Source organism: Colossoma macropomum, unplaced genomic scaffold (genome assembly GCF_904425465.1).
Source record: "Colossoma macropomum unplaced genomic scaffold, Colossoma_macropomum, whole genome shotgun sequence".
In the NCBI taxonomy this organism is placed as follows: Eukaryota; Metazoa; Chordata; class Actinopteri; order Characiformes; family Serrasalmidae; genus Colossoma; species Colossoma macropomum.
The window spans coordinates 13,175,083-13,189,598 of record NW_023494792.1 but is presented as its reverse complement, the minus strand read 5'-3'; the positions used below and the strand labels follow the sequence as shown (position 1 = coordinate 13,189,598).

Below are 14,516 nucleotides of genomic sequence, written 5' to 3'. Positions count from 1 at the left end.
ATGGCTGTTATTCTGCTTGTGGAGAAAGGCTTTGTGATTATGAACATAGTGTTTTTATGTGTAATAAATTAGTACTACACCCACGTTAAGTGGACAAGAATATGACTGATACCTTATTTACATCAAATCATGTCTTTTCTTGTTAGTCATCCTAATTTTACGACTGTGTCTGTACTAAAAAGACAGACTGTGCTGATTTAGGGTTTGGAGATGTCAACAAATAACTTTTACTATTTACCCAAGTACTGATGTTGAATTCAGTTTTTCATAGCAAGACAATTTATTGCATTCAAAAGTAACAGATATTGATTAGGTTAAAAAATTATTGTGTAAACTTTTCAGCAGATAGTAAATGGGCCTTGTGCCGTATCATTGATCAAAGAAGCAATGATCATTGATGTGAATGATTTCTAAATACATTTGTTGAAACCTTTTTACCTTCACAATTTGAAAAATGCTATTGTGGTTTTTGTTTACCTGTTTTTTTTTTTAATATTTGTGTTTTTTTTAAATGTGTTGTTTTAATTGTTAAACATGTAGTGAAAGGGATGCAGATTGTCCACTTTTGGTAGAATGACTCACAGGATATGATGCAGGTTTTTGATGGTTCCACTTAAAGGTCAATCTTGAGCTGTAGGTCAGTCATAAATGTCATTTTTTTGTTTGTTTGCTGTAAGAGCACAAGCTCCAACCTTTTCCATCAAGTTTATGTAAGTAGTTTTATGAAAATATTGTTCAGAAAAATGCAGAAAATGTCCACTTGGGGGCAGCATGACCATTTTTCACGTGGACTGCAGGTTATGGTTGATGGAACATTTCTGACGAATAGGTTTTGTCTATTTCCTGTTAATTCAGTATGTATTGGTTTTGGAAGTCCCAGTAAAGGTTGTAAGAGGTATGAGGTCTGCAAAACAGTTCACTTTCTGGTGTAAACTGATGACGACTAAAAATGTACAGTCACATGTAATACAGATTAAACTCTTTGTATTGTTCAATAAGGAATTACTATGATTGTACAAGAAAAGTAAGATGCATTTGATCCTACCGCCAGGTAAAGTACCTTCAAACAATATTGACTTGATTTCTGTTAAGGGTGTTAGCTTTAAATGGCTGAAACGGTTTTATTTTAATAGCCTTGTCATAATTAGATCCAGCTTGTTACGAATACAAAGTTTAATGTTGGACGTTAAGTATTTGTCAGACATTCATTGTCATGAAAATGAATCCAATTTTAGAGGAATTATCTAACTCGAAAGTTATAAATTCATTAAAGTCAAGTTAGGGACATCTTAGTATGGACGTCTGTAGAGGCCTTGAGCTATTGCTATAATTTTCTGGATTGTTATTTTGAGATTACGACTTAACCATCTTTTGATCTCAAGATAATGACTTTATTTTGAGATCATAAGATAATTAACTCATAACCTTAAGATAACAATCCAGAAAATCATAACCACCTCATGGCCTCTCTGGACTTATCATAGGGCGTTTTCACTCTTGTCCCGAATACTTGAGTTCACACCCAGGACTGATTCTGGGTCCATTATTGCTGGTTTGCTTTCACGCTCAAAAATTCCATCCGAACTGTGAATCGATTCCGTAATTCCATGCGTCACATTTCTGTATGCAGGTTTGCAAACTGGTCGGCACTACCTTAATCTGTTTGATGCATTTTTGTAAAAAAAAAAAATGTATTGTACATAAACACTTAAGGGGCAGAGAACAGCGTCCAAGCAGTAACGTTACAAAATGAACCAATCACGCGGCGCCGGGAGCGGACAGCTTCCACACGCGCAGCGGACTGAACCAGAGTTCGCTGGAAGCAAAACTCGGACCACCGATTTCAGGGGGACCAGAGTTCGGTTCTGCTCCCGCCCCCGGCCTCGAAAACGGCTTTCATACTTGACCAAATGTACAGAACTCGCAGGTCAAACGGTCCTGGGTCCAGAAAAAAAGCTGTAGTGTGAAAACGCCCTTAAATAGACCTCTTGGAGATCTCACACATCTGCCTTCCTAAAACCAACTAAAAATGTGCAAACGTGGCGTTAATGTTGCACAGTATTTTGGGTCACGTATGTAATGCAATATATATTTTGTATTCACTAAAAAAAGAATAATAGCATCTTAAATGTATTTTATACAACACTAATACAAACATGACGAGGTGTAGGTGGTGTAACTGCACAACCTTTGGATTTTGGATTTAATTCATTACGTACTTTAGGATTTTTTTTAATACAGCACTTATGTTGAATGTTAATTGCACTTTAACTGCCTTACATCAGAGGTATTTCATAAAACACAAGGAAAGGGTAGAGGATGCAGCATGCAGCTAGGTGGCAGTCATGACTATATGATTGTGGATAGTAGGAAAAACCTGCTTTACAGTACTTTTTTAATCGTTTATTCAGTCGTTCAGTTGATCATTTGTATTATTTTTATTTTTAAAATCTATACAACACTAAAATCGACTATAAATGGAGCAACTAGGTGGCAGTAATGGCACATAATATTTGGATTTTGACTCTTGCAAATGCATACCTTGCTTTTCAATTTGAATTTCAATAGCATTTCAACTTCATTACATACAACTACATTATACAGGACATTAAAATCAGCTGTGAATGGTGCAGATTGGTGAAAGTGAGGAACGTAGATTTTAAATGTAATGCAATACTTTCTTTGAATTTCAAGTATTTCAACACTAAAATCAGCTCTGTGTGGTGCAACTCCATGGCAGTAAAGCACAACCTTTTGATTTTAGATGTAACACAGAAACTATTTATTTATTTATTTATTTATTTTGAATTTGAATTTCAGTAGTATTTCAGCCTCATTGCATACAGTGCTGTGAAAAAGCCTCCACTGGATTTCCGCCATTTTTTTTCGTCAAAATGTTTCTGATCCTCATACACAATGTAATATAAGGCAAGGAGAACATGAGGAAACACAAAACACAATTTAAATGATCATATTATTTATTGAAGGAAAAATCTTTTGCAACACCCATATCACCTATGAAAAAAAAAAAACTGTCCCCCTAGACTTAATAACTCATTGGTCTACCTTTAACAGCAACACCTGCAACCAATACACTTCCTATAACAGGACATCAGTCTTTCACATTGCTGTGGAGGAATTTTGATCCACTTTCTTTGTGGAATTGATTTTTTTCAGCCACATTGGAAAGCTTTTGCATCTGACCTACCTGTTTAAGGTCCTGCCACAGCATCTCAATGTTGTTTAAGTCAGGACTTTGGCTAGCCCACTCCACAACCTTAATTTTGAGCCTTTCAGAGGTGGACTTGCTCTTGTGCTTCAGACTGATGTCTTTCTGCATAACTGTGCTTGAGCTTTAGGTCACAAACCGATGACCAGACATTCTCCCGTAGGATTTTATAGTAGCAGAATTCATGGTTCCATCCACTATGGCAAGTCGCTCAGGCCATGACGCAACAAAACATCCTCACACCATCACACTACCGCCACCATGTTTAACTGTTATACCCACTATATAGGTGCACTTTGTAGGTGTCAGTTACTGATGCCACCATCTTTACTGTCTATAAATGAAAAGGGACCACCATAAGATCACCATTAACCAGATAATGGTTAATAACTGAGTAGGGAATAAAGTTGCGCTCAATCGGTGGCTTAATTTTTTACTGAATTCAGTGAATGCTCCTGGGATGTAACAATTCACAAATTCCATTATTCAATTTGAAATGACACAGTGGTGTCTTGATAGCAAGAAAAAGGAGGGGCTGAAAATGTGCATATATATATATATATATATAGCCCTGCGATGGACTGGTGACCTGTCCAGGGTGTATCCTGCCTTCCGCCTATATATATATATATATATATATATATATATATATATATATATGCATGCTTGTGTGTGTCATATCAAATAATGGACTACCTTAAGGGGGAAATTTGCCAATACATTGTCAGTGTATATTTCAAACCAAGAACATGTTATCAAGACATGCCAGGTCCCCACTAGACTTCCTGGATCATCTCTGAAACACTGTATAGTGACAACCGCATATTTGATAAAGTGTGGAGCACAGCTGTATCACACTGTAGTGGTTTGAAAGCTATAGATAATAGGACACTTTGGCTTTGTTATCTCTATCTATATATATATCTATAAAATAATTTCACAAAGATCTATTAAGATTTAGGGCAGTAAAGCATGAAAGCTACTCAAACTGCAACAGATTATTTTCTTTTGCTGACAGTCTAGTATGTTCACAAGTGATGGCACAGAACTGAATATTGTCAATAGGCAAGCAGCAGAAAAGGAAGACAAATATTCCCCCTTTTCACAGGAGCCCTATGCAGTTGTTATTAAACTGTTCTGTGCTTTGGGTTTAGGCACACACCGTAGTGCTTTTGAGTCTGATTTGGTGGACTGGCCTCATATCGCTGTTGTTGGAAGAAAACCTCATATCTCCAAAATGGTAACTTTATAGGAGACTGATTTACACAATGTAAATCAGTCAAATTATGTCAAAAACTGAAAAATGGAGATACAAGGTTTTCTTCTGATAGCAGCGATATATATTGGTTTCTGAAACTGTCACTGTTACTGTGAACATTACATTAAAATGTACCACAAAGACCCCTGTGTGACCTTTTACCGGTCACTTACTGTAAAGCTCATTTTGTCCACAGTTATCGAAACCTCTCCCACTTTTACTGGCTAATGTTTAAGCAGTGAGTGTCATAACACACCCAGCTTTTTACAGGTATGGGTGGTGCATTCATTTCATTTCACACTTTAATTACTCGTTGATTTCATCTGCTTGTTCAAAGTACCTAACGTTTTAACCTTATATAGGCTATAGCAGCACATTGTTTGAAGTCATTTATTTATTTATTTATTTTATTTATTTATTCTTGCCAGTAAAAAACATTTGGATTAATATGTAATTCATGTATTTCACCATCACCATCTCCACTTCATGTATCCATTTATCTTTTAATATGGTTAAGTAGACTTTTCGAAATTCAAGAAATATGCTTTTGTTTTTACCATAACCGAAATGCAAAATGCTAGATTGTGCATTATGTAACTTTTTATATTATATTAACAGGTTGGTTGAGAATATTACGTGCTTGTCATAAACTAATTCTAGTCTTGAGCTATTTTAAATTCTAGCAGTTTTTTCTTTTACCATTTGCTTTGTATTTTTAAAATGTTATTAAAAGAAATAATAATAATAATGATAATAATAATAACAAATACTACACCAAATACTACACTAAACTAATAGATTATTAGGACTGCTGAGCATGCTAAAGCTTTTTTTCAATCATTTCTGTTTATTTTCAGAAAAACTTTAACAACAGTTTGAAGTAGCTAGCAAATGGCTCGCTACAGTTTGGGGCTGGTTTAGGATGCTGGTGTGCAAAATTAGAAAAGGAAAATGTCAGGAATAAACCAGGTACTGATTAATTCATCAAATGAATGTGGAATGTAGTCATACACAATGACTTTTTTAGCAGGCTGGGTCACCTGGCTAATGCAAAATGAGAAGAGTCAAGAAAACCTGAAGATAATACACAGTATTTTTTATTCTGTTCATGGACAAATAAGACAAAGAACAAAGAGCTTTAAACATTTGTAAACTCTGCTGATGAAAAACACCTTTGCTCTATAAGCTTCTTGTATAAACAGCTTATTTTACAGTATGAAATACTGGACTTTACTGTAAATTGACATCACAGACTCCAGCATGGTTATTTTTACGGTGTTATGACTCTTGTAACTATTAGGGTTCAGAGTGACACTCAGTCTACCATCTGATCTACGATCCATGAACAGTAGAAAAATGTTTTTAAAAGATTCTACATATAAATATATGTTGTATGTAAAACATCTAAAATGTACAGACCCATAGAATTCTCCAAATAATTTATTATGAACAGTTCACTTTTTTATATTTGCTTTTTCAACGGTGAGTAATGACTGACCATGAATAGCTTTGTACCTTAAAAAGGCCTCCAAGCATTTTATAGCAATATCGTCCACCCCTGGGTCAAACTTGTTAGCAATAAGATGTTTCTGGTTCACGATCCATTTCAGGTCCCCTGCGCCGTAAACACACACTGCATGTCTGTGTGCTCCACTGCACGGTGGGTATGGTGCTCCTTTGCTCACGTCTCCTTCTAGATAGCTCCACTTCACCAGTCTTGCAATTGCCAGCATGTCAGACTCATGATATTTTTCGTTGTGTGGGTTGGATCCTGGCACGTTGGGCATCCGCTGTAGTGTAGCCCACATGTGTTCATCTGGACTGTATGTGTCCTTCTCCCATTCCATAAAGTTCAGGATCTCCTGACTCTGGAATAGATACTCCACAAACTCTCGTGAGACAACAAAGTAAGCGTTCCCAGAGAACATGGGGGTTCTGATGGGTGGAGGGGTCTTTTTAATGCCTGTCCGAGTAACATCAGTCGTGACATTATGATGGTATTCCCAGCGTCCTTTTTTGTAGCCGTTTGTGGCCTCTGACTCCAAACTGTTCTTTCCATTGAGAAGTTTCAGAGTCTGAACCATCTCTGCATTGGTTTTGATGGGGAAATCCGCACCGCAGGTGTTGAGCAGATACCTCCACTGGACCGGAGACTTGAGAAGGTCCTGCATGCAGTTGAGGTCGGCTTGAACTCGAGACCAGGAGGCATAGATCACTCTCTCCAGTTTACTGGCCACAAACACGTTGGGAAAGCATGACACAATAGCCTTTACAGCCTCCTTGAAGATGTCAGGTGTCTTCAGGTCCACGTGAATGCAGTACACATTCTGTGGAGAATAAATTGCTCGCAGGAGCCTCTCAAACATTTCAATCTTCTCATGGATCACCATGGAGTAAGCAATGGGGAAATCTCTCTCCTCCTTGCTCAGAGGAATGGTTAGAAACCCTCTGTCGCTGATGTAAGCTTGGCAGTCCTTAGTTGCGTTTAGGTAGAAGGACTCTGATAAAAGTGATGTTCTTTTCTTTGAAGCCATGAGCTTGCTGAAATGCGACGATTGCACTCCATCCATGTCTGCTTGGATGATAGCCGAGCAAGCTTGTAATTCCCCGACGTCCTGCTTTATTAAGTGTGCCATGTCCAGTCGACCACTCTGATTGCATTTTTTTCTTGAACCATTCATTACAAGGTAAGTGACTGACAAAGTAACAAAGATGAAGGAGATATTCCTCAGAATACTTTTTTTGTTATAGGCCATTTCTTAGCCACGCTCAAATGTGTCTCAGTGTTCAGCAGTCAGAGTCATATCAGGAGACCTGTGGGTGCCACCAGTGAGTGTGACACTACAGAAAGCTGTTCAGCGCTAAATAACGGGAGAGGGAAGTGATAACTGATAGTAGGCTGTTTGCCTACAGGAGGGGTGGCCTGAATGAAATGACGTGGTTAATGTACACACGGTGGAGGTTTTTGAAGAAATGAAAGTATATTTGTCTAAGAAAAAGAAAGGGCTGCATGTTCAGCAACTATGTACAAAAGGAATTATGAAAAAAGACAGATGTAGATACTGGAAATGCTCGTAGACACTTTAGCAGTGACAACTCATCATCATGTCTCAATGAAATTATGGAATACTGTAATCCCTATTTGATTTCCATACTATGATAAAACTAAGATTTATAGCTTAAATGATCAGGAGTGGAAAATACTTGAGTAATTGTACTCAAGTAACTGAGTTATTGTACTCATTGGTACTATACGAAAATATTATTTTGGAATATTCGTACTTAATACAAGTATCATTGAAACTGAGTATTTGTATTTTTACTCGTTTACATTTCTAAGAGAAAATACAGACTTTATACTCCTTACATTTTCGTTTAGTCTTTCACAGTATATGTTGCAAATGTCAAAGGCCAGCACATTTTCTCTTGCCAATCAGTTGAGTTCCTGCACGTCTTAAAGGGGGATTCCACCACATTTTTCAAAATTTCTGCATAATTAAAATGTTAAGATGTAAATAAAGTCATTCAGAGTGGTTTGATGTGAAATGCTTTGTTCTAAGGAAACTTACTCAGTCAGAATTGTTCGCACTGGTGGTGATAGGAACCAGACGTCTGAATCGTTCAACGCCTCTAAAAGCTCCTTCTCAGATGCCTAAGACATTGTTTGCATGATTTTGGCCTTAAATCTATTATTAAAAACATTCACGATGGAGAGGTGCATGCAGGACGTGAAGCAAAATAGTCCCCAAAGAAAATTTTTGATAATTTTGAAGATTTTGAAAAATTGGCGGGATTCCCCATTTATTTATTGTTTTTACTAAAAGGTCCCACCAAATCCTTTTCCAAGTTATCTACCCATACCTAGGCTAACTTATCTTTGTGTAAAACTAGTATTGCTGATTAGTCACTGAACCATGTTTTACCTTTATATACCTGAGTATGTTTAAATGTAAATACTTTATAGTTTTCCCTTAAAATACATTTTGGCTCTACATGCCACTTTTACAATTTTGACACAATACTCACACTTTCACTTAAGTTCAGTTTTTCCCAATGATGCTTTTTTTCTATGATTGTAATTGTACAACATCCTGACAGATTTTTGTTTTTTTCTTATTTTTGAATACTAAAAAAAGACATTTTTCTTTATTTTATTCTTCACATGGCCAGAAGTGAGATTTTACCCTCGGTATGGATGATAATGAGTTTCTTTGCTAACTGAACATAGGGTGAGGCCAGTCCTTGCCCTGATCTCCGCACCTTAAATCAACATTGCACTATTAGTTCTGTAAAACAGCATACCTGTTCCTATCACAGCGGCCTTTAAACAAAAGCTGTCAGAGCTTTTACGTCACAAAAACTCTGAAGTCATAAAAGAAAGCATTTCAAGTTCTGCTGTTGAATTGTACAGAACCCGAAAAGACTCCAAAACCCCCAAAAAGTTTTTTATTATCAAAGTCACTTCTCAGGAATACCCATTTAAAAACACACATTTCAAAAATAATCAGTTGATATTTTGAGACGATTTGAAAGGACTGTTTATATGCTATTACCTGCTTGATGGCATTATTGTCTGCTTGACCAGTAGACTAGTTTTCTGGACTATTCCAAAAAATGTCTGTAGATTAACACAAATATAATATCTACTACACATGCTGGTGAGTTTTTAAGAGGTGTCTGCATAGTGTGTAGGACTGGTGCTGTGGAATTCTCACAAAATGTTATAGTCATACAAATTTAACAGATCAAAATGTTAATCACAATATGAAACCAGCTAAAGTAGGTAGTCACATGCAATTGTATTTAGTTGCTACTATATTATAAAATATTGAAGGACCCATATCATGGAAAAACAAATTGACTTCACTTTTTAAATATTGTCGCTGTCCAAAGAAAAACAAGTATCTCCAAAACAGTAATTTTACAGGAGAAGGCAAAAACACTCTTACCTTTCAATATAAGCCAATGTACAGAGATTGTAAGTGATTTTAGAGCATTTCTGTTGGTGCATTCATCATGAAATTTTTACACAACATAAAGGACACCTGGTAGTTTGAAATGATGTAGAAAACTAAAAATTGACAAAAATGGATACATGGCTTTCTTTGGACAGTGACGATATAAAAGTTTGATGTAGCATAAAAACATTGTATCAAAATATACCATTCCCTTCCCAGTACATACAGTCCATATACAGAAACTATTCTGTAATAACAGCCCATTTTGAATTAATGTGTTTGTGATGTCATGAGAAACAACTACTTTAATTATGTCTGCCTATTCAGACTACAGCAGTTTAGTGTGCACATTCATGTTTAATTGTCAGCCCAGACTGCTTTTTAATAAGGCACAATACAAGGTGGCCACTCAGAACAGAGGACATTTACATATAGTGATTATTCTACCAAACTGGTTCAAAGCAGCCAGAGGTGAAAACACAATTTGGACTTTCAACTTGGACTTTAGACCAGAATCCTTTTAATCAAAGTGCTTTGATTTTGTCACTGACAAAATACTGTAACACTACTGAAACAAGTGTTTTGGTTGTAACAATTTAAGCTATTTTTGCACGTAACTCCAAAACACTAGCCAGTGCATGACTAGCAAGCACAGCTTTGAGCAGTTGCACACATATAAAATCATATTTTTTAATTAAAACACAAAAATATGTGTACATAATTGCAAAAAATGTGTTACAGTAGTGACAGTTCCTAATGTTAAACACTGATTTTCAGAATTTGGGACATATTCACCTCAAAAGAATGAGATCTAACTGCTCACCATGTGGCCAGGATGCAGACTACTCTAAAACGCAGGGTATGGCTAAAATAAATCTCTGCCTATGGAGTAAAACTCTGTTTCAGTATTGACATGAAAAAAATGGATGAGCATTTTTTAAAAAAAAAGTTTTTTCATTTAAAAATTAAACTCATAATAAATGTAAATCATTCAATTTCAAACATTTTTAGTACGTTTGAACTAGTTTGGCAGAATGGTCCATGTGGCAAATACATAAATAGGTATAGGGATAAAGGAATGTTGGAATATAATTAACTAAAAAATAATTCTATCTGTTTTTGGTACATAAAAACACACAGATAAGTGGACTGAATACAAAAAACTAAATACAACAAATATGACGGAAACTGGCCCTTTAACTGATATTTTACAAACCTTTTTCTTTTTTTTCTTTCAAGAAAAACAACAGTTCTTAAAGGAAACTAATCAATCATAATTACATAAAATTCACACAAGGAAACACCTCCAAAGAGTGCTATGCAATTTGTTAGCTGAAATTCGCTGCATTTAAATCAATAGATTCTCAGAATATGCATAAAGAATGGCACTGTTTAATACAATTAATTGAATACAGTTCTTTATTTACAAAATATAATCTTTATATTCCAATCTACACTGTGTTAAAACAAACTACACTACTTTAAACATAAAAACAGGTGCTGTGTCATACATATACTAGATATGCTACAATAAAAGTATCTGTATTCTGCTTATAAAAAGCAATTGTCTACAAACAAAAAGTGAATTAAGAATACAAAAAAGCAACAAAGATTACAGTTTGGATTGATGGGGATTTTAAAAAAGTGTCCATTTTCCAATCCAGGCTGTTTTGTCTCAAGCGCAGTCTTGTAGGGAGTGCCAACAGTACTTCAGTGTGTGAGCTCCCACTAGGCTCTGTTGAGGTGTGTGTTCTCAGTGGCCTCCTCCTCTTCCTCACCCTCCTCTTCCTCTGTGTCAGGCTCATGGATGAAGCTGCAGCGGCGGTAGACGGATCCGTCCCGGCAGGTGTACACCACGTCTGCCTCGTCCCCGCTGTCCTCTGGCTCAGGGACGCCGTGGGGCATGGGCCGGGGGTCCGGCCTGGCAGCCCCGCTCAGTCTCTCATAGCTCCGCCTCCAGCACAGCCTCTTCCTGGCACGAGCCCGCACCAGAGCAAACACGACCAGCGCCAAGACTACAGCCAGGATGAGAGATGCAGGCAAAGCCGCAGAGGCGTGATGAAACGCCTGAGACTTCAGATTCATCTCATTTTCGGCCTGACTGCCTGCTCGCACAGGAGCCTCCAAACACAGTGCTGTAGAAAGAAGACACTGACAGTCAGAGGACATGTCTGTACAACTACACAATGTAAAGCCTTAACCCAGAGGTGTTCCTAGGACATTATAGGCCCTGGTGCAAAAAAAAATAATGCTCTCAAAAATGAAAATTGCCTCAGTTTATAAAGAAAAAGATGAACTCACTGTTGCTGTATCTCAGTCAAACTGGAGTTCAAACACAGGTCTACTGGACTATATTATGAAGTTCTTGTAGTTGCCCATGAGTCATAGGTATAGAAGTGTGTATGTATCAATATAAGCAGACTAATAAAGATATTAGGGGGTCCGGTTGACATTAGTGCCCATAACACTGTGAGGCCCAGTCACAGTTTGTCATAAGAGACAAACGAAATATATAAATATAAAAAGATTTTATTATTTTATTATTGTCAGTAAAAATGTTTACACTATCCTGGCAGTGCAGAAAACAATTTGTGCTAGCTACAAGTACCTGGTTGCTAATGACCCAACAAATGTACAAATAGTTGGTGAAACACCCAAATATCCAGTAAGCTGGGAAAGTTTTATTCACTTAGTCAGTTAAAATTGTTCTTTAGGTGTTCTTTTATGGTGGCCTAGGAAACCCAACTCGCTAAAAAAAAAAACACACAGCAAAATTACAGAACATCCATCAAAATGACAACACAAACGTGCTACATTGTAAAAACACATTGCAAATTCAAGAACACTATACACATCCAGAAAAGATTTTAATAAAAATGACAACACGTGCTACATTTAACAAATGTGCTCCAAATTAATAGACACAATGTGAATACAGAAAACAAATGCAACTTCAGAAATGCTGCAAACCCACTCACAACACAGCCTGAGTAAATGCTTTGCTCTCACTGACATTATGAATACACAGGAAGTAAATAAAAAGTCCTATAACTGAAGTTAAAAGCACTCAAACTACAACAGCAATACTGAAATGTTTTATGCTATTTTATTTAGAAAATTTGTGCACTTTTATACATAAAAAATGATTAAACATTAAAAAAACTGATTTTGCACAAACCTCCATAAAACCCAGTCAATCTGGACTTACTCAGGAGCGCCCTCTAGGGTCCGACAAACCTTACGGAAGATATTACTGAGTGGCAGTGTTTGTGAAATGCCTTTTACAATAAAGCGTTACACAGGTGCTACTGGAAAGGCATACCAACGCATCACACTGTATATATGCACCCTTGATACTTTCTTGTGTAAGTAATTACAATAATATTTCTATTGTAGACAGACCTCTTGTACTTTGTTGTGTAAAATATATTTTAAATGCTATAGTGTTAGGTAAGTGATTAGTGTTGTAAGTATTCTGGGGACATATTTATTGAAACAGAAGGCTACGTATGGTATGGTATTTGGCCAATGTGTCAGCTGTTTTACGCAAATGTTTTGGTTCTGTAATCTGCTGGTTGTGCTTTACAGATTGGGACAGATCCTGAAAGCAGTACACCTCAGAGTGGAGATGAGTAAGTTAAATTCCTGACAATGCACTGCATCTGTCTCTATATCAGGTTATCCAGCATATTAATAGGAATCAGCACACTATGTTTTACTTTTCATTATCTAACTGTATTTTACCATAACCTGTTAATAATGCTTATCTGAGTAAACATTTTACCAGTTAAAATTAACACATTTTTATTTTTCAAATCAGCTACAACATCCTAATCTTTAGGCCAGGAAACATGCATTATTATTTTATCAATATCATGCCATAGATAATTTGTTATGTTGTAATGCTCATTGCTTTCTATGCAACAACAAGTACTGTTAGAGCCCAAGAAATGGTGACCTCAGTGCAGCTCGCCCCACACAGCTTCTACAAGTGAGTTTGATTGTATTTTTATTTTTTTCTTCCCAATTTATTCATTGCCAAAGCAGATGACAGGGTAAGCCCTTTTACTGTAGATCCAGAAGTTCATCACTACACTATTCTGCGGGTCACAAAGTTACAGTGAGCATTAGGCCGAAATAAATATACAGGATTAATAGTCTATAAGAATTGCTGTCTATAACCAGCAGCCTTTCTAGTTTTGCCCTAACAGTCAAATCACTACTTGAGCTATTTTTGATCATGATAAAACACTTAATTCTTTGTCTGTCCACCTGGTAAATTTACAGTAAGGGACAGAGAGCCACTGCGAATGTGGTGTCCAGTCAGTCTCTCCAAAGAAAGAAAAAACCTCCTACAGTATATTAATCATATTTAACAGAGCAAATGTGTGGGATTGACCCATCCAAGCATTTAAGAGATCTACAACCCATCTTATGACTTGCTGGTAAAATTCTCTGATGATGGTGGGCAGACAGAAGAGGCTACAGATACAGGAGTAAATTTCTTACACTGCTTGTTTTTGAAAGAAGAGACTCTACAAAGTACTTTGAATTCAACAGGCAACAACATTTTAATCATGCTGCTGGCGAAGTGGTATTAATATGCATTACTTTAATATATTTACATCTTCAGCTGCAGAAGAAGATGAATACTTCCCTATAGGAAGAATGATTGCAATGTCCGTAAGCCATGGTGGTCCAGTGCATTAGTGTCTTTCCCCAAATCTCTTCCAATACCTCACTGGTAAAGTGAAGTCCAACAAGTCTCCTATCAAAGGCGTTTTTGTTGGTCAGATGGGCTTTTCCTTGTAATCTGTGTGTACAGCACAATAATCATATTACAATTACAGGTTTTGTTTTCTCTACATACACTAGCCTGTAATCACACATATTGTTTTAACTCAAATAAATTAAGTCTGTTGCACATAAAACTGAACATATCACATATATTACTCAACTATTGTAAGTTAAGGGAATGTTTTTGATCATTTCTCACAATCAAATGACATTTTTGAGTTCAACTTATTGCAATTGAATTTAGTCTGTTGCCACTGCAGCTGTGAAACTGCCA

The 14,516-nt window shown here is 36.5% G+C and overlaps 2 protein-coding genes across 2 annotated transcripts in view; both read right to left on the bottom strand.

Moving 5' to 3' along the window:
• Positions 1–5,576: 5,576 nt before the first annotated feature.
• Positions 5,577–7,363, bottom strand: gcnt3 (glucosaminyl (N-acetyl) transferase 3, mucin type). Its single transcript, XM_036576074.1, has one exon. It carries the CDS (start codon positions 7,241–7,243, stop codon positions 5,942–5,944), a length of 1,302 nt encoding a protein of 433 aa, XP_036431967.1. The 5' UTR covers positions 7,244–7,363; the 3' UTR covers positions 5,577–5,941.
• A 3,134-nt stretch (positions 7,364–10,497) lies between these two features.
• LOC118811685 (proprotein convertase subtilisin/kexin type 5) overlaps positions 10,498–14,516 on the bottom strand; it is a 48,004-nt gene continuing 43,985 nt past the window's right edge. The window contains exon 16 of the mRNA XM_036576070.1: positions 10,498–11,580. Within this exon, the coding sequence (XP_036431963.1) occupies positions 11,174–11,580 (407 nt within the window). The 3' untranslated portion in view covers positions 10,498–11,173. The remainder of the gene's footprint in view (positions 11,581–14,516) is intronic.

Excerpts from the sequence above, each read along its gene's own strand:
- gcnt3 (XM_036576074.1), bottom strand. The coding sequence starts at position 7,243 with ATGGCCTATAACAAAAAAAGTATTCTGAGGAATATCTCCTTCATCTTT.